The following is a 19,849-nucleotide window of genomic DNA, read 5'->3' on the forward strand; positions in this document are numbered from 1 at the left end:
TCTGGAGGGATATATATTCTCTACTGTATAGAGGGGTGTATATTCTCTACTGTATAGAGGGGTGTATATTCTCTACTGTATAGAGGGGTGTATATTCTCTACTGTATAGAGGGGTGTATATACTCTACTGTATAGAGGGGTGTATATTCTCTACTGTATAGAGGGGTGTATATTCTCTACTGTATAGAGGGTGTATATTCTCTACTGTCTGGAGGGTGTATATTCTCTACTGTATAGAGGGTGTATATTCTCTACTGTATAGAGGGGTGTATATTCTCTACTGTATAGAGGGGTGTATATTCTCTACTCTATAGAGGGTGTATATTATCTACTGTATAGAGGGGTGTATATACTCTACTGTATAGAGGGTGTATATACTCTACTGTCTGGAGGGTGTCTACTGAGGGGTGTATATTCTCTACTGTATAGAGGGGTGTATATTCTCTACTGTATAGAGGGGTGTATATTCTCTACTGTATAGAGGGGTGTATATTCTCTACTGTATAGAGGGGTGTATATTCTCTACTCTATAGAGGGGTGTATATTCTCTACTCTATAGAGGGGTGTATATTATCTACTGTATAGAGGGGTGTATATACTCTACTGAATAGAGGGGTGTATATACTCTACTGTCTGGAGGGATATATATTCTCTACTGTATAGAGGGGTGTATATTCTCTACTGTCTGGAGGGGTGTATATTCTCTACTGTATAGAGGGGTGTATATTCTCTACTGTATAGAGGGGTGTATATTCTCTACTGTATAGAGGGGTGTATATTCTCTACTGTATAGAGGGGTGTATATTCTCTACTGTATAGAGGGGTGTATATTCTCTACTGTATAGAGGGGTGTATATTCTCTACTGTATAGAGGGTGTATATTCTCTACTGTATAGAGGGTGTATATTCTCTACTGTATAGAGGGGTGTATATTCTCTACTGTATAGAGGGTGTATATTCTCTACTGTATAGAGGGTGTATATTCTCTACTGTCTGGAGGGGTGTATATTCTCTACTGTATAGAGGGTGTATATTCTCTACTGTATAGAGGGGTGTATATTCTCTACTGTATAGGGGTTTATATTCTCTACTGTATAGAGGGTGTATATTCTCTACTGTATAGAGGGGTGTATATTCTCTACTCTATAGAGGGGTGTATATACTCTACTGTCTGGAGGGGTGTATATTCTCTACTGTATAGAGGGGTGTATATTCTCTACTCTATAGAGGGGTGTATATACTCTACTGTCTGGAGGGGTGTATATTCTCTACTGTATAGAGGGGTGTATATTCTCTACTGTATAGAGGGGTTTATATTCTCTACTGTATAGAGGGGTGTATATTCTCTACTGTATAGAGGGGTGTATATTCTCTACTGTATAGAGGGGTGTATATTCTCTACTGTATAGATGGGTGTATATTCTCTACTGTATAGAGGGGTGTATATTCTCTACTGTCTGGAGGGGTGTATATTCTCTACTGTCTGGAGGGGTGTATATTCTCTACTGTATAGAGGGGTGTATATGCTCTACTGTATAGAGGGGTGTATATTCTACGCGTCATGATGATATGCATATTTTGTGTTTGTGAATAGGTGTGTTGTTAAACAGAATTACACCCTAGACCGGTTCTCCCCAAACAGGACTCAAAGTGGAGACCAATTCCTCCTGGGTCCCAGACAGAAATATGGTTTAGTTTGGAAACCACTTCTCTTAGGTTAACCTGAGAGCACAAGGTACTGACATCACATACAGGTTAACTTGTATCACTTAGCCATAAACATATACCTCCCTGTGACAATAGGCATTGGGGGAATGTATTCACAGTTACAACCAAACTATATATTTATATAATGTATAAGCAACAAACCATGTATGTATACTTGATAAGATTACTGTAGTGTCATTCGGAAGCTCAGTGTTTGAAGACTGACATTGGAATCTCAGAGAATCTCAGGGAATCTCAGAGAATCTCAGGGAATCTCAGAGGATCTCAGGGAATCTCAGAGAATCTCAGGGAAGGAGGGTTGTATGAACGATTATGATGGGCGTCTGACGGACAACTTCCCTATAATGCTTGGTACCCGAATAGTGCTGAGCGATTAGTGCTTTTTGAAGTTGGTTCGGTTTCGTTTCGATTATTAAAATATAATCATGTTTTTTTTTCCATTTCAATTTCGATAATTAAAACATATTTTAAATGCATTATGGAATCATGAAATTAAACATATATATATATATATTTGCTCTTTAATAGAAATTCCAAAGCCTAAACTAGTAAACATTCAATTGCCAAAACATGTAGAAAATATTCCATTGACTCTGTCAGGTCCACATTGGGTAGACACCAATAGAGCATATTGAAATTACTATGAAATAATACAATATTTCAGTTGTGTATATTTACTTAGGTTTTATTAAATTATTTTTATTATTTTTAATTCTTTAAAGTCATATATATATATATATATAGATGGGTTAGCTGATATCACGAAAACGATGTGCGCGCTTCCGTGGGGCAGAAGTCAACCTGTTGTTGTGATTCTGGATGGCCAGATTGCTAGCAAGAATGACAAGAAACTAGCGTGTGGGGATTCTGGATGTTTCTTGTTATTGATATCATGTCTTGTTTTGGCTGATTTCATGTCAATGCCAATATGGCAAAAAAAAATCGCTAGCTCATCAATACATGTATTTATGTATTCGATAAACATTGGATAAGAATGGATATCTGTTTTGCCCCATAGTTGTGAATCCAACCCGTCTATGAAAACTACAACTCCCTTCAGCCCAGCGTCCCACATAGTTCTTGAATTGATTTCTCTCTTGAATGATTTGTGTGTTGGTCTCACACAAAAAAATTAATGTAATTCAAGTAATTGAACTGACTTCAGTCAATTAGTTGTTTAATAGCTAAAAAAAAAGTACAACATTTCCGTTAATCGCTCATCACTAGTACGGAAACTGTTTAAGTGTCTGCTTTCTGTCAGACCCGTGAAAGTTGTTGTTGTTGAGTTGTCAAGGTAACGCACCCCTGATCTGCGTCTGTGTTGTTGCGTTCAGTTGTTTTGTCAAGCGATATGACGCAGGAGGGCTTTAACCATGTGGAACGGTAATCACTAAAGTCTTAATAAAGACGTTGCGTGGTCAATCCGACGTCTGCATTGGCCGGAGCAGCATTTACGGTGATTATGGCCTCTGCAGAAGTCAAGGCAATTCATTCTTCTTGCCCATCGCCGAGCAGCGCAGAGCTGTTGTCAAGGAAGTGAGATTGTCAACCAATCATTTCAATGAGGAGCTATACGGAACCGTCCGCATTGGTACAGAGTTGGAAAGGCCAACGGCGATGCGGTACAGAGCCCAGTTTGGTCTCCGTGTGCCTCTGGAGGCTCTGCAATTGCGTCACACCTTCCGTTCAGAGCCTCCGACCACATTTTTTTCGGATCAAGCATAAATAGGCTTTTACTGCAACCATGGTGTCAAGAGAGATGAGGGAGAGTGAAGAGAGACATATATCTCTATCTTTAATCTCATTATTAGCGGTACAGCTGGTATTGCTGTTGTTGTTGTTGTCGTACCTGACTGAAGGGTTATCTGGATGTATTGAATATATTTATGGGTAAGATCAAACAGGATGGACTTTGACACTTGTAGTTTAGAGCGAAGTCCTCATATCTATATATCTACACTGTAACATATCTTTACACAGGGTTGAGACAGAGATGTGCACTACGATTCTCTCAGGCTCAGTCTACGCAGTCTATGTTTTGTTTTGTTTTGGGCGTCAATCAAGTCCTATTGGTTGGTTGGTGGTGCTGTGGGACATGTCTATGCTGCTATTGGTCCGTTCGGCTGTCAATCTTGTGTGACATAACCTTGGGAACACCATGTAAAGTTTCAAATGAAGATTCTAATGTATTTTAATGTATAATAATGAATAAAATAAAATATTTTAAATGAAAAATACTGTTTAGTTGAAATGTGTTGCTGCTTAAAGGTACCATGCGTAAGATTTCCACTGACTCGAACATTTAAACTCTTTTGTAAAAGATCTAGTTCAGATAAAGACTAACTATTTTGTGAAGAGGAGAGTGAGATCCCTTTTTAGATTCTGTTCAGTGTGTGTAATGTTTGTGTAGTGTGTGTGTCGTGTGTACTGTGTGTGTAGTGTGTGTACAGTGCACCAGGAGTGCCACATTGGCTCCAGGATACCGGATCTAAAGCAGCTCAGTCACTCCGAGAGAGAACAGCACCCATGTTACTCTAATCCTCTATGTGTGTGCGTGTGTGTGTGTGTGTGTGTGTGTGTGTGTGTGTGTGTGTGTGTGTGTGTGTGTGTGTGTGTGTGTGTGTGTGTGTGTGTGCGTGCGTGTGTGCGTGTCTTTTAATTTGCCACAGAGGGATTGAGGATGTGTTACACCACAGTCCAATCTGAGCCGTAGCCTCACGGACACAAGGCAGAAACAGACACTGTCAGTATCAGCACAATGCTACATTGGCTGTGGGATACGTTCAGACCTTTTTTGTGATAAATATTATCTCACTGGGAGACGGATCCCTACAGGAGATTTTACATTTAGAATGTTGATTAATGTCAGGAAACATGGATGCACTGCGGAAAGTTTAGAATATTCTCAAGTATGTTCTATGTCCCTTAACTGTTTAGGTAAACTTGCTTTGAAGAAAATGTTTTAGAAAATGGTCTGAAACAGATTTTTTTTATAACTGGAAGTGAACCAATGAGACCTCAGGACTGTGTCAGAACATAGGCTTTGTTAACAGATAACTCCAAATAGCTAGAGGTGGATCACAGCTTTGACATGTTGGCTTATAGGTGCTGATATTCTAACCATGTGGCCCACAGGTTTCTGGTCAAGATTGTCCAATAGCAATTGATGGAAATGTCTGAACATCACAGCTCATGAGTGGGTGAATGGACTGTTCAGAGGTAACAACGTGGCGTCCAGCTCCAACGTCTCTATACGGTCGAGTTCCTGCCCTACTACATTGCGGACGAATGCCAGATCTCACAACGCCTCAATAGGTGTTTAACATAGCAGCTAACCACATCATATGATATAACAGTCTGCAATGCAACACCAACCCATCTAACCCAGGCAGGAAATCAACCTACGGCTTTCTTTCCAACTACAGTTGCAGTAGATTTTCTCATGTTATGTTCTACTGCCCTCTGGTGCTGCCTTATTGTCATGGTTACAGTATGCTGTTCTACTGCCCTCTGGTGCTGCCTTGTTGTCATGGTTACAGTCTGCTGTTCTACTGCCCTCTGGTGTTGCCTTATTGTCATGGTTACAGTCTGCTGTTCTACTGCCCTCTGGTGCTACCTTGTTGTCATGGTTACAGTCTGCTGTTCTACTGCCCTCTGGCGCTACCTTGTTGTCATGGTTACAGTCTGCTGTTCTACTGCCCTCTGGTGCTACCTTGTTGTCATGGTTACAGTCTGCTGTTCCACTGCCCTCTGGCGCTACCTTGTTGTCATGGTTACAGTCCACTGTTTTACTGCCCTCTGGTGCTACCTTGTTGTCATGGTTACAGTCTGCTGTTCTACTGCCCTCTGGTGCTACCTTGTTGTCATGGTTACAGTCTGCTGTTCTACTGCCCTCTGGTGCTACCTTGTTGTCATGGTTACAGTCTGCTGTTCTACTGCCCTCTGGTGCTACCTTGTTGTCATGGTTACAGTCTGCTGTTCTACTGCCCTCTGGTGCTACCTTGTTGTCATGGTTACAGTCTGCTGTTCTACTGCCCTATGTGGGGGCGTTGCAAATTAAATTTACACATACATGTTATTCAATCATTGCACCCACACTGCTCACGCGTAACCAGGATCGTCTGCGTAGCCAGGCGCTAAAATAGAACTTGGTTCTATTTGTGACGCTTGATGGGCTGCGAGTCCCGCCTCTCCCATCTCCTCATTGGTTTTTAAGAGCATATACCCACATGGGTGATTGAAAGATTAACTGTTACAGCCTTATTCTAAAATGTATTAAATAAAATAAAAAATATCCTCGTCAATCTAAACACAACATCCCATAATGACAAAGCAAAAAAAAATAATAATATTGTTGAAAATGTATTACAAATAAAAAATGGAAATATCACATTTACATAAATATACAGACTCTTTACTCAGAACTTTGTTGAAGCACCTTTGGCAGCGATTAGAGACTCAAGTCCTGGGAATGATGCTACAAGCTTGGCACACCTGTATTTGGGGAGTTTCTCCCATTCTTCTCTGCAGGTCCTCTCAAGTGCTGTCAGGTTGGATGGGGAGCGTTGCTGCACAGCTATTTTCAGGTCTCTCCAGAGATGTTCGATCGGGTTCAAGTCCGGGCTCTGGCTGGGCAACTCAAGGGTATTCAGAGACTTGTCCCGAAGCCACTACTGCGTTGTCTTGGCTGTGTGTTTAAGGTCGTTGTCCTGTTGGAAGGTGAACCTTCGCCCCAGTCTGAGGTCCTGAGCACTCTGGAGCAGGTTTTCTTCAAGGATCTCGCTGTACTTTTCTCTGTTCATCTCTTACTCGATCCTGACTCGTCTCCCAGTCCCTGCAGCTCAAAAACATCCCCACAGCATGATGCTGCCACCACCATGCTTCACCGTAGGGATGTGCCATGTTTCCTCCAGACGTGATAATTGGCATTCAGGCAAAAGAGTTCAATCTTGGTTTCATCAGTCCAGGCCTTAAGAGAGTCCTTAATGGGCCTTTTGGCCAACTCCAAGCGGGCTCTCATGTGCCTCTTACTGAGGAGTGGCTTCCGTCTGGCCACTCTACCATAAAGGCCTGATTGGTGGAGTGCTGCAGAGATGTTTGTCCTTCTGGAAGGTTCTCCCATCTCCACAGAGGAACTCTGGAGCTCAGTCAGAGTGACCATCGGGTTCTTGGTCATCTCCCTGACAGAAGCCCTTCTCCCCTGATTGGTCAGTTTGGCCGGGTGGCCAGCTCTAGGAAGAGCCTTGGTGGTTCCAAACTTTTTCCATTTAAGAATGATGGCGGCCATTGTGTTCTTGGGGACCTTCATTGGTGCAGAAATGTGTTGGTACCCTTCCACAGATCTGTGCCTCGACACAATCCTGTCTCTGAGTTCTACGGACAATTCCTTCGACCTCATAGCTTGGTTTTTGCTCTGACATGCACTGTCAACTGTGGGACCTTATATAGACAGGTGTGTGCCTTTTACAAATCATGTCCAATAAATTGAATTTACCACAGGTAAAGTTGTAGAAACATCTCAAGGATGATCAATGGAAACAGGATGCACCTGAGCTCAATTTCGATTCTCATATCAAAGGGTCTGAATACATATGTAAATAAGCTATTTATGTTTGTTTTTAATACATTTGCAAACATTCTACAAACCTGTTTTCACTTTATAATTATGGGGTTCTGTGTACAGATTGCTGATTTTTTATTTATTTTTAATCAATTTTAGAATAAGGCTGTAACGTAACAAAATGTGGGAAATGTCAATGGGTCTGAATACTTTCCGAATGTTATCATACTATGTAGTGTTTGTTATGTTAGTAAATGGAAGATAAATGATTAAGGTTATATCCACCACATTCCTTTAGAGTTTACGAACTGATCTTATCAAAACATATTATTAAAGTATAGTTAATCAAAGTATAGTATAATTATAATACTATAGTATCATAAAGTTTCAAACTATAGGAAGTCAATGATTTGTGGAGTTCTGGTCTCCTGGTGATGATGTCAGATGTTGTGATGATGTCAGACAAGCCTCTACAGCGTCACGCACCACTGGGTGGGACTCCAGACGAGACTCCGCCTCAGAGAGAGAGCAACCAATCAGCAGACAGACTAACGCCAGCGGGACCACCTACACACACACACACACACAGAGAGAGAGAGAGAGAGAGAGAGAGAGAGAACACACAGGTTAGCAATTGACAGACAGATAGCCGTTTGTGTCACTGTTTTAATAATGTCACAAGTACAGTGAAATGCTTTTCAATAATCAATAACAATGTAGCACTAAAAATAACAAGGTAGAAGAAAAACACAGAAGATATAAAATATGCAAGTAGAATACAAAGTAAGCATACCAGTGGAGGCTGCTGATGACGGCTCATAGTAAAGGCTGGAATGGAGTAAGTGGAATGGCATCAAACACATGGTTTTCATTTCTTTACCATTCCATTCCTTCCATTCCAGCCTTTACTATGAGCCGTCTTCCCCTCAGCAGCCTCCAATGAAGCATACTATATACAGGGTCAGTTCCAGCACCATTATTTACACTGAGCAGGGATACTGACGTGATAGAGGTAGATATGTATAGGCGTCAGGATATATGATAAACAGAGTAGCAGCAGCGTATATGATGATTGTATGTGAGTGCGTGTGTGTGTGTAGAGTCAGTATAAATGTATGTGCATATTATAAATGATGGAGTTTGTGTGTGTGTGTGCTGGAGTATCAGTGTGTGTAGTGTGTGTTGGTGTGTGTGTATGTTGGAGTATCAGTGTGTGTAGTGTGTGTTGGTGTGTGTGTATGTTGGAGTATCAGTGTGTGTAGTGTGTGTTGGTGTGTGTGTGTGCTGGAGTATCAGTGTGTGTAGTGTGTGTTGGTGTGTGTGTATGTTGGAGTATCAGTGTGTGTAGTGTGTGTTGGTGTGTGTGTATGTTGGAGTATCAGTGTGTGTAGTGTGTGTTGGTGTGTGTGTATGTTGGAGTATCAGTGTGTGTTGGTGTGTGTGTATGTTGGAGTATCAGTGTGTGTAGTGTGTGTTGGTGTGTGTGTGTATGTTGGAGTATCAGTGTGTGTTGGTGTGTGTGTATGTTGGAGTATCAGTGTGTGTAGTGTGTGTTGGTGTGTGTGTATGTTGGAGTATCAGTGTGTGTAGTGTGTGTTGGTGTGTGTGTATGTTGGAGTATCAGTGTGTGTTGGTGTGTGTGTATGTTGGAGTATCAGTGTGTGTAGTGTGTGTTGGTGTGTGTGTATGTTGGAGTATCAGTGTGTGTTGGTGTGTGTGTATGTTGGAGTATCAGTGTGTGTAGTGTGTGTTGGTGTGTGTGTATGTTGGAGTATCAGTGTGTGTTGGTGTGTGTGTATGTTGGAGTATCAGTGTGTGTAGTGTGTGTTGGTGTGTGTGTATGTTGGAGTATCAGTGTGTGTAGTCTGTAGGGCCCTATGAGTGTGCAGTGCAAAAATAAGAATAAGATACAAACGTCAACTCAGATTGATATTTAGTTCTCTATTTAGCAGTCTTATGGCATGGGGCTACTAGCTCTTCAGGAGTCTGTTGGTTTCAGACTTGATGCACGGTGTACCGCCTGCCATGCAGAGGCAGAGAGAACAGTTGATAGCTTGGATGGCTGTAGTCTTTAACAATTTTCCGGGTTTTCCTTTCACACCGCCTGATATAGAGGTCCTGGATGGCAGGGAGCTCAGCCCCAGTGATGTACTGGGCCGTCTGCGCGATCGAGGGCAGTGCTATTGTCATAACAAGTAGCGATGCGGCCAGTGAAGATGCTCTCAATGCTACCGTTGTAGAACATTTTGAGGATTTAGGGCCCATGCCAAACCTTTCCACCTCCTGAGGGGGAAAGAGGTGCTGTCGCGCCTTCTTCACGACTGTGTGCATGTGGACACTGAGGAACTTGAAGTCCTCGACCCGCTCCACTGCAGCCCCGTCGATGTGGATGAGGGCGTTCTCGTCCCCTCCGTTTCCTGTAGTCCACAAACAGCTCCTTGGTCTTATTGACGTTGAGTGAGAGGTTATTGTTCCGGCACCACACTACCAGGTCACTGACCTCCCTGTAGGCTGTCTAACTGTTGCTGGTGATAAGGCCTGCCAAGAAACGTCCTCTCACTGTCAACTGCGTTTTATTTTCAGCAAACTTAACATGTGTAAATATTTGTATGAACATAACAAGTTTCAACAACTGAGACAGAAACTGAACAAGTTCCACAGACATGTGACTAACAGAAATGGAATAATGTGTCCCTGAACAAAGGGGGGTTCAAAATCAAAAGTAACAGTCAGTATCTGGTGTGGCCACCAGCTGCATTAAGTACTGCAGTGCATTGCCTCCTCATGGACTGCACCAGATTTGCCAGTTCTTGCTGTGAGATGTTACCCCACTCTTCCACCATGGCACCTTCAAGTTCCCAGAAATTTCTGGGGGGAATGGCCCTAGCCCTCACCCTCCGATCCAACAAGTCCCAGACGTGCTCAATGGGATTGCGATCCGGGCTCTTCGCTGGCCATGGCAGAACACTGACATTCCTGTCTTGCAGGAAATCACGCACAGAATAAGCAGTATGGCTGGTGGCATTGTCATGCTGGAGGGTCATGTCAGGATGAGCCTGCAGGAAGGGTACCACATGAGGGAGGAGGATGTCTTCCCTGTAACGCACAGTGTTGAGATTGCCTGCAATGACAACAAGCTGAGTCCGATGATGCTGTGACACACCGCCCCAGACCATGACGGACCCTCCACCTCCAAATCGATCCCGCTACAGAGTACAGGCCTCGGTGTAACGCTCATTCCCTCGACGATAAACGCGAATCCGACCATCACCCCTGGTGAGCAAAACCGTGTGTAACTCGGGTAGTTGTTTTTGCCGTGCTGTAACTGTCCCGCAGGTGTGATGTTCGGATGTACTGATCCTGTGCAGGTGTTGTTACACGTGGTCTGCCACTGTGAGGATGATCAGCTGTCCGTCCTGTCTCCGTGTAGCGCTGTCTTAGACGTCTCACAGTACGGACATTGCAATTTATTGCCCTGGCCACATCTACAGTCCTCATGCCTCCTTGCAGCATGCCTAAGGCAGGTTCACACAAATGAGCAGGGACCCTGGGCATCTTTCTTTTGGTGTTTTTCAGTGTCAGTAGAAAGGCCTCTTTAGTGTCCTAAGTTTTCATAACTGTGACCTTAATTGCCTACCGTCTGTAAGTTGTTAGCGTCTTAATGACCGTTCCACAGGTGCATGTTCATTAATTGTTTATGGTTCATTGAACGAGCATGGGAAACAGCATTTAAACCCTTTACAATGAAGATCTGTGAAGTTATTATAATTTTTTACAAATTATCTTTGAAAGACAGGGTCCTGAAAAAGGGGACTTTTCTTTTTTTTTGCTGGGTTGAGGTATTCCTCTTATCTAGGTGGGTGATGGCAGTGTGGAGTGCAACTTGAGATTGTGTCGTCTATGGATCTGTTGGGGCGGTATGCTAATTGGAATTGTTCTAGGGTGTCTGGGATGGTAGAGTTGATGTGTATCATAGTGCCTCTCAAAGCACTTCCTGATTACAGATGTGAATGCTACAGGGTGATAGTCATTGTGGCAAGAAGTCTTAGAGTTCTTAGGAACAGAAATTGTTATTCTTATTGTGTTACTTTCTATGATTACTTTTTTTATTTTAATCTACTTGGTAAATATGTTCTTCTTCTTGAACTGCACGGTTGTTTAATGGCTTGTAAAAGTAAAGCATTTCACGGTAAAGTCTACACTTGTTGTATTCCACTCGTGTGACTAATAAAGTTTGATTTGATTTGAATGATGGTGGTCATCTTTAAAACACGTGGGGATCCAGACCGGGACGTGATCTGAGAACGCAAACCTGGAATAGCATTGGGCCCCGCGGCCTTGTGGGTACTGACCTGATTAAAGACTTTACTCATGTCGGGCCTCGGAGAGCGAGATCACCCAATCTTCTGGGTCGGTGGCGGCCCTCTGACCCGGCACAATGTTATTATTTATTTATTTATTTTTATTATTTTTAAAGCATGCATAAAATGCAATGAGTTTATCTGGTAGAGAGGAATTGTTGGGCAGATCACGGCTGGGTCTTCCTTTGTAATCTGTAATGGACTCTTGCCCCTGTCACATGCTGCTGGTTGTGTGTGTGTGTGTGTGTGTGTGTGTGTGTGTGTGTGTGTTTTACCCTGTTCCTGCGGCTGGCGGTGAGTGTGTGTGTGGTGACCCCAGCTGAGGTGATGTCCTCTGGAAGTTGCTCCACATGATAGATGGCCTTCAATAGAGCCTCCTCACACTGGGTCAGGGAGACACCTGACAACTTCTACAGGGAGAGAGATGGTTACTGTGTGTGTGTGTGTGTGTGTGTGTGTGTGTGTGTGTGTGTGTGTGTGTGTGTGTGTGTGTGTGTGTGTGTGTGTGTACCTGTAGTATGTGTATAGCCCTGTGGTACAGTTTGCTGTTGGTGACCTGTAGGTCTACCATGTGGTTCCTGTAGATCTTTCCCTTTAAAATGTGACTTCCTGTACTCACAGCATTCAGCACCAACTTACTGGACAGCTCCCACTGCTGGAGAGGGAGGGATTGCAAGGGGAGAGAGAGAGAGGGGGAGAGATAGCAAGGGAGAGAGAGAGAGGGGGAGAGATAGCAAGGAGAGAGAGAGATATCGAGGGGGAGAGAGAGAGGGGTGGGAGAGATAGTAAGGGAGAGAGCGATAGCGAGGGGGAGGGAGAGAGAGAGAGAGAGAGGGGAGAGATAGAGATATCGAGAGAGAGAGAGGTGGGGGAGATAGCAAGGGGAGAGAGCGATAGCGAGGGGGGAGGGAGAGAGAGAGAGAGGGGGTTGGGGTAGAGAGAGAAAAATTGATGAGTTGAGAGGTTGAGAATGAGCAGAATAAAAGCAGATCTGTAGTCATGTGATGTACCACTATAGATCTGTATTGAACTGACTGAAGTCATGTGATGTACCACTATAGATCTGTATTGAACTGACTGAAGTCATGTGATGTACCACTATAGATCTGTATTGAACTGACTGAAGTCATGTGATGTACCACTATAGATCTGTATTGAACTGACTGAAGTCATGTGATGTACCATGTGGACAGTAGAGGAGGAGGGCCAGGTTATGTTGAGGACAGATGAACACAGGAGACCAATGCTGTCCTGAAAACACACGGCACAGTTAACACACACACACACACTCACACGGCACACACACACACACACACACACACACACACACACAGGCAATCCCTCAGGAAAACAAACACACGCGTGTATGCCAATCAGTGTGTGTGTGTGTGTGTGTGCGTGCGTGTGTGCGTGCGTGCACGTACAACAGCGGTGTCTCCCTCTAGTCCGTGATAGAGAGAGTGTAGGTTGGAGGTCTTCTCTCTCACTCTGTGGACCATCTTCTCTACATCACCAACGTCATCTAAACAAAAACAGATGGCATTGTCTGGGACAGAGAGGCTGTAATTCAATCTGAGGAATTGCTGGAATAAGACTGCAGAATTAGGTTGCTGTTAAACCTTCTGATTAGTTTCCTACTTCCAACTAAAAGTCCCAATATGACATATCACTTTACATTTGTGTTTTGAATAAAATGTATATTTTATTAGAATTTGACCGAAGTCACGATTTGAAAAGACAAGTCAAGAGAAGAACACGAGTGAACACATAACAGGAGTGAACACACAACAGGAGTGAACACACAACAGGAGAAGAACACACAACAGGAGAAGAACACACAACAGGAGAAGAACACACAACAGGAGAAGAACACACAACAGGAGTGAACACACAACAGGAGAAGAACCCACGACAGGAGTGAACACACAACAGGAGAAGAACCCACGACAGGAGTGAACACACAACAGGAGAAGAACCCACGACAGGAGTGAACACACAACAGGAGAAGAACACACAAAACAGTGGAGACCCACAACATACCGAGTCCTCATTGTTTTAGAAAAAAATATTTTTGATATTTGGCTGTTAGCATAGCCCCTTTAGGCTATTAGCACAACGATGGTAGCTAGAGCTAGCCACATGCTAACCTGAGTACGAACATTAATAAAGTTACTAGCAGCAGTAGCAATACATCCAGGTAAATGGCTACCATGATATACTGCAAGTAGGATGGAGCCTCCATCCTACTAAACTACACTGCCACAGGTACAGATCCATACAGCTTCCATCCTACTAAACTACACTGCAGCAGGTACAGATCTATACAGCCTCCATCCTACTAAACTACACTGCCACAGGTACAGATCCATACAGCCTCCATCCTACTAAACTACACAGCAGCAGGTACAGATCCATACAGCCTCCATCCTACTAAACTACACTGCAGCAGGTACAGATCCATACAGCCTCCATCCTACTAAACTACACTGCAGCAGGTACAGCCTCCATCCTACAAAACTACACTGCCACAGGTACAGATCCATACAGCTTCCATCCTACTAAACTACACTGCAGCAGGTACAGAACCATACAGCCTCCATCCTACTAAACTACACTGCCACAGGTACAGATCTATACAGCCTCCATTCTACTAAACTACACTGCAGCAGGTACAGCCTCCATCCTACTAAACTACACTGCAGCAGGTACAGATCTATACAGCCTCCATCCTACTAAACTACACTGCCACAGGTACAGATCCATACAGCCTCCATCCTACTAAACTACACTGCAGCAGGTACAGATCCCTACAGCCTCCATCCTACTAAACTACACTGCAGCAGGTACAGATCCATACAGCCTCCATCCTAATAAACTACACTGCAGCAGGTACAGATCTATACAGCCTCCATCCTACTAAACTACACTGCAGCAGGTACAGCCTCCATCCTACGAAACTACACTGCCACAGGTACAGATCCATACAGCCTCCATGCTACTAAACTACACTGCAGCAGGTACAGAACCATACAGCCTCCATCCTACTAAACTACACTGCCACAGGTACAGATCTATACAGCCTCCATCCTACTAAACTACACTGCAGCAGGTACAGCCTCCATCCTACTAAACTACACTGCCACAGGTAGAGGTCCATTCAGCCTCCATCCTACTAAACTACACTGCAGCAGGTACAGATCCATACAGCCTCCATCCTACTAAACTACACTGCAGCAGGTACAGATCCATACAGCCTCCATCCTACTAAACTACACTGCCACAGGTACAGATCCACACAGCCTCCATCCTACTAAACTACACTGCAGCAGGTACAGATCCCTACAGCCTCCATCCTACTAAACTACACTGCAGCAGGTACAGCCTCCATCCTACTAAACTACACTGCAGCAGGTACAGATCTATACAGCCTCCATCCTACTAAACTACACTGCCACAGGTACAGATCCATACAGCCTCCATCCTACTAAACTACACTGCCACAGGTACAGATCCATACAGCCTCCATCCTACTAAACTACACTGCCACAGGTACAGATCCATACAGCCTCCATCCTACTAAACTACACTGCAGCAGGTACAGCCTCCATTCTACTAAACTACACTGCAGCAGGTACAGATCTATACAGCCTCCATTCTACTAAACTTCATTGCAGCAGGTACAGATCCATACAGCTTCCTGTAGGAGCACTCAAAACCGTGCTTCTAGACCGGGACCCTGGCCAGTAGATGGGCCCCTTATATTGGCCCCTTAGATTGGCCCTTAGATTGGCCCCTTAGATTGGCCCTGTAGATTGGCCCCGTAGATTGGCCCTTAGATTGGCCCTGTAGATTGCCCCCGTAGATTGGCCCCGTAGATTGGCCCCTTAGATTGGCCCTTAGATTGGCCCTGTAGATTGGCCCTGTAGATTGGCCCTGGAGATTGGCCCTGTAGATTGGCCCTTAGATTGGCCCTGTAGATTTGCCCTGTAGATTTGCCCCGTAGATTGGCCCTGTAGATTGGCCCTTTAGATTGGCCTCCACCACCGAAGCCACCAGCAGGCTGTCCCTTTCTTGATGTCAAAGCCAAAATGTTGGTATATTAATTTTTTGATAAATATAATTCAAATTGTGAAATTCTAAACTTTTGACTGTTTTAGATTGATTATGTATTCTAGCTACGTTAGATTTGTGGAATATATATTGTGCAACCTTTCCTTTTAATAGCGATCATATTGAATCCGGCCTAACACTGTTTATGCTCAACAATTATTAGTAACCTTGTCTGAGACCCAAGGACATGTGTTAGTGCCCGGGCTTTAGCTCAGTGGGCTCACCATGACATGTGTATAGCAGTAGGACGGTGTCTCTGTCACTCAAAGTAGGCAGAACCAGACTCACAAAGTCCTCATGGGCTATACAGAACTGGGATCCCTGGAAATATCACACACACACACAAACACACTGTTAGAAAATATGGTAATAAAATAAGCGTGTCAGCTCTCTCTCTCTCTCTCTCTCTCTGTACAATATATTGCCCATGACTCATGGTCTCCCTTCAGCTGACATTTGGCTTGGCAGTCATTTCTGCCTGATGATAAACGGGACTATTTATTCTGTAAACTGGAAAGGGCATCAGGCCAGATCACCAACAGTAGTTCTGTACCAGTGATGTCACCAACAGTAGTACTGTACCAGTGATGTCACCAACAGTAGTACTGTACCAGTGATGTCACCAACAGTAGTACTGTACCAGTGATGTCACCAACAGTAGTACTGTACCAGTGATGTCACCAACAGTAGTACTGTACCAGTGATGTCATCAACAGTAGTACTGTACCAGTGATGTCACCAACAGTAGTACTGTACCAGTGATGTCACCAACAGTAGTACTGTACCAGTGATGTCACCAACAGTAGTTCCCTACCAGTGATGTCACCAACAGTAGTACTGTACCAGTGATGTCACCAACAGTAGTTCCCTACCAGTGATGTCACCAACAGTAGTTCTGTACCAGTGATGTCACCAACAGTAGTTCTGTACCAGTGATGTCACCAACAGTAGTACTGTACCAGTGATGTCATAAATAGTAGTTCTGCACCAGTGATGTCATAAATAGTAGTTCTGTACCAGTGATGTCAACAACAGTAGCTCTGTACCAGGGATGTCACCAACAGTAGTTCTGTACCAGTGATGTCACCAACAGTAGTACTGTACCAGTGATGTCATAAATAGTAGTTCTGTACCAGTGATGTGAGGTCTCCCTCTATGTTGTCCATGTCCTGGTATCCTCCACTGATGAAGCCTCGGATGTCCTCATAGTCTGACACACACACACACACACACACACACACACACACACACACACACACACACACACACACACACACACACACACACACACACACACACACACACAGTAATTGGGTATTTACTTCACAATCACTAACACACATCCAATGTAGTGTCTATGGTTTGGTCTGTATCGTGTCCCTGTATTAGTCCACTATCTCCTCTCCCTGTCCTCAAACACACTCACCTGCTCTGAATGTCAGGATACCCTGTCCTCAAACACACTCACCTGCTCTGAATGTCAGGATACCCTGTCCTCAAACACACTCACCTGCTCTGAATGTCAGGATACCCTGTCCTCAAACACACTCACCTGCTCCGAATGTCGGGATACACTCGCTGGCATCGATGAGTCCCACTAAACCTAGAGACCCCCAGGACAGGTAACACACACGTCCACCACACTGCAAGCTGAAACACACACACACACACACACACACACAAACATCTTGGTGGTTTTAACCACAGTTGTTGGTCTGATGTTTGTCTGAAGTTTGTCTGATGTTGTCGTACCTGAGTCCTGCGGTCTGTAGCAGTGTTGCTATCTGGTCACTGTGACTGTAGGTGACACTATAGACTCTCTCATATCCTCTCATCATGTCCAGGAGAACTCTGTAGAACACAAACACACAGTACACACATAAACACACACATATACACAGATACAAACACACAGATACAGACAAACATACACAACCACACAGATACACAGACAAACACACACAGATATACACACACAGATATACACATATACAAACACAGATACACAGACAGACAAACACACACAGATACACACACAGATACACACACAGAAACACACACATACAGTATACACAGATAGAAACACACACACACACACACAAACATACACAACCAGACAGACAAACACACACAGATACACACAGATACACACACATACAGTATACACAGATAGAAACACACACACACACAAACATACACAACCAGACAGACAAACACACACAGATACACACAGATACACACACATACAGTATACACAGATAGAAACACACACACACACACACATACACAACCAGACAGACAAACACACAGATACACACACAGATACACACATAGAAACACACACATACAGTATACACAGATAGAAACACACACACACACAAACATACACAACCAGACAGACAAACACACACAGATACACACAGATACACACACATACAGTATACACAGATAGAAACACACACACACACACATACACAACCAGACAGACAAACACACAGATACACACAGATACACACAGATACAGTATACACACACACACACACACACACACATATACACACAGATACAGACATACAGACAGATAGAAACACACACACACACACATACACAACCAGACAGACAAACACACAGATACACACAGATACACACAGATACACACAGATACACACAGATACACACACATACAGTATACACAGATAGAAACACACACACACACACATACACAACCAGACAGACAAACACACAGATACACACAGATACACACAGATACACACAGATGTGTGTGTGTGTGAGGATGCACACATACAGTATACACAGATGAAACACACACACACACACATACGTGTGTGTTGGTACAGGCAGCCAGACAGACAAACAGTCACAGAGGATCTTGGTGGCACAGATTCATTCTGGAGGAACCACTGATGGCCTCAGATACACACAGATAAGAGGTTAGGGTTATAGGCCAGATAGTCAAAACACACACTGCACTGATCTGTCTGACAGACAAACACACAGATACACAAAGATACACACAGATAACTAATGTTCTGCAGGATACACACAGATACACAAATCTCCTCCCACTGTTAATCAAGAAATTACTACACACACACATACACAACCAGACAGACAAACACACAGATACACACAGATACACACAGATACACACAGATACACACAGATACACACAGATACACACACAGCTGAAACACAGTTTATGGATGTATTTCTGTGTTTTCAATATACTTAACGTGCACGTTTGTGTGTTTGCAGGTGTGAGGGATGCGTGTGTGTGTGTGTGTGTGTGAGGGATGCGTGTGTGTGTGTGTGTGTGTGTGTGTGTGTCCTCCCTCCAAAACCTGTCGTGTCCTCCGTGTGTGTCTCTTCCCTCCACCACAGCTGTTTCCGGCTGCCAGGATAGTCTCCAGTAGGATCTTGGTGGCACTGCCCCCCTTCATTCTGGAGGAACCACTGATGGCCTCTGGCTACAACACACAGAGGTTAAGAGGTTAAGGGTTAAGAGGCCAGAAGTCCGTTGTCTTTCGTCAGAAAGCAGGATGGTCGTCTGCACTGATCTGTCTGACTCGTAAACATTCATGGGATTCATGTAGTCTGGCTACAAATGGTGTTACGTGTCACATAACTAATGTTCTGCAGGAAAAAACACACCTGAAACGATTTAAATCTCCTCCCTTCCTGTTAATCAAGCAATTACTACTCTTCTCCTCGCCAATCAATGGCTGTAAATACACTGTATACTCACACTATGCAGTTCCTGTTATCTCCTCCCTCCACCACCCCTGTCTCCTCCCTCCACCACCCCTGTCTCTCCTCCCTCCACCACCCCTGTCTCCTCCCTCCACCACCCCTGTCTCCTGCCTCCACCACCCCTGTCTCCTCCCTCCACCACCCCTGTCTCCTGCCTCCACCACCCCTGTCTCTCCTCCCTCCACCACCCCTGTCTCCTCCTTCCACCACAACCCGTCTCCTCCCTCCACCACCCCTGTCTCCTCCCTCCACCACCCCTGTCTCCTCCCTCCACCACACCTGTCTCCTCCCTCCACCACCCCTGTCTCTCCTCCCTCCA

General features: G+C 44.2%; 1 protein-coding gene across 1 annotated transcript in view; it reads right to left on the reverse strand.

The window, feature by feature from the left end:
• Positions 1–2,050: 2,050 nt before the first annotated feature.
• Positions 2,051–19,849, reverse strand: part of gckr (glucokinase (hexokinase 4) regulator) — a 27,990-nt gene continuing 10,191 nt past the window's right edge. Inside the window, exons 10-20 of the mRNA XM_065003371.1 lie at positions 19,122–19,247; positions 18,751–18,758; positions 17,512–17,610; positions 17,312–17,409; positions 16,893–16,969; positions 15,984–16,080; positions 13,074–13,171; positions 12,832–12,900; positions 12,161–12,304; positions 11,925–12,059; positions 2,051–7,855 (exon numbers count right to left, since the gene is read on the reverse strand). Of these exons, the coding sequence (XP_064859443.1) occupies positions 7,691–7,855; positions 11,925–12,059; positions 12,161–12,304; positions 12,832–12,900; positions 13,074–13,171; positions 15,984–16,080; positions 16,893–16,969; positions 17,312–17,409; positions 17,512–17,610; positions 18,751–18,758; positions 19,122–19,247 (1,116 nt within the window). The 3' untranslated portion in view covers positions 2,051–7,690. The remainder of the gene's footprint in view (positions 7,856–11,924; positions 12,060–12,160; positions 12,305–12,831; positions 12,901–13,073; positions 13,172–15,983; positions 16,081–16,892; positions 16,970–17,311; positions 17,410–17,511; positions 17,611–18,750; positions 18,759–19,121; positions 19,248–19,849) is intronic.

The sequence above is a fragment of the Oncorhynchus nerka genome, linkage group LG18, assembly GCF_034236695.1.
Source record: "Oncorhynchus nerka isolate Pitt River linkage group LG18, Oner_Uvic_2.0, whole genome shotgun sequence".
Classification (NCBI taxonomy): Eukaryota; Metazoa; Chordata; class Actinopteri; order Salmoniformes; family Salmonidae; genus Oncorhynchus; species Oncorhynchus nerka.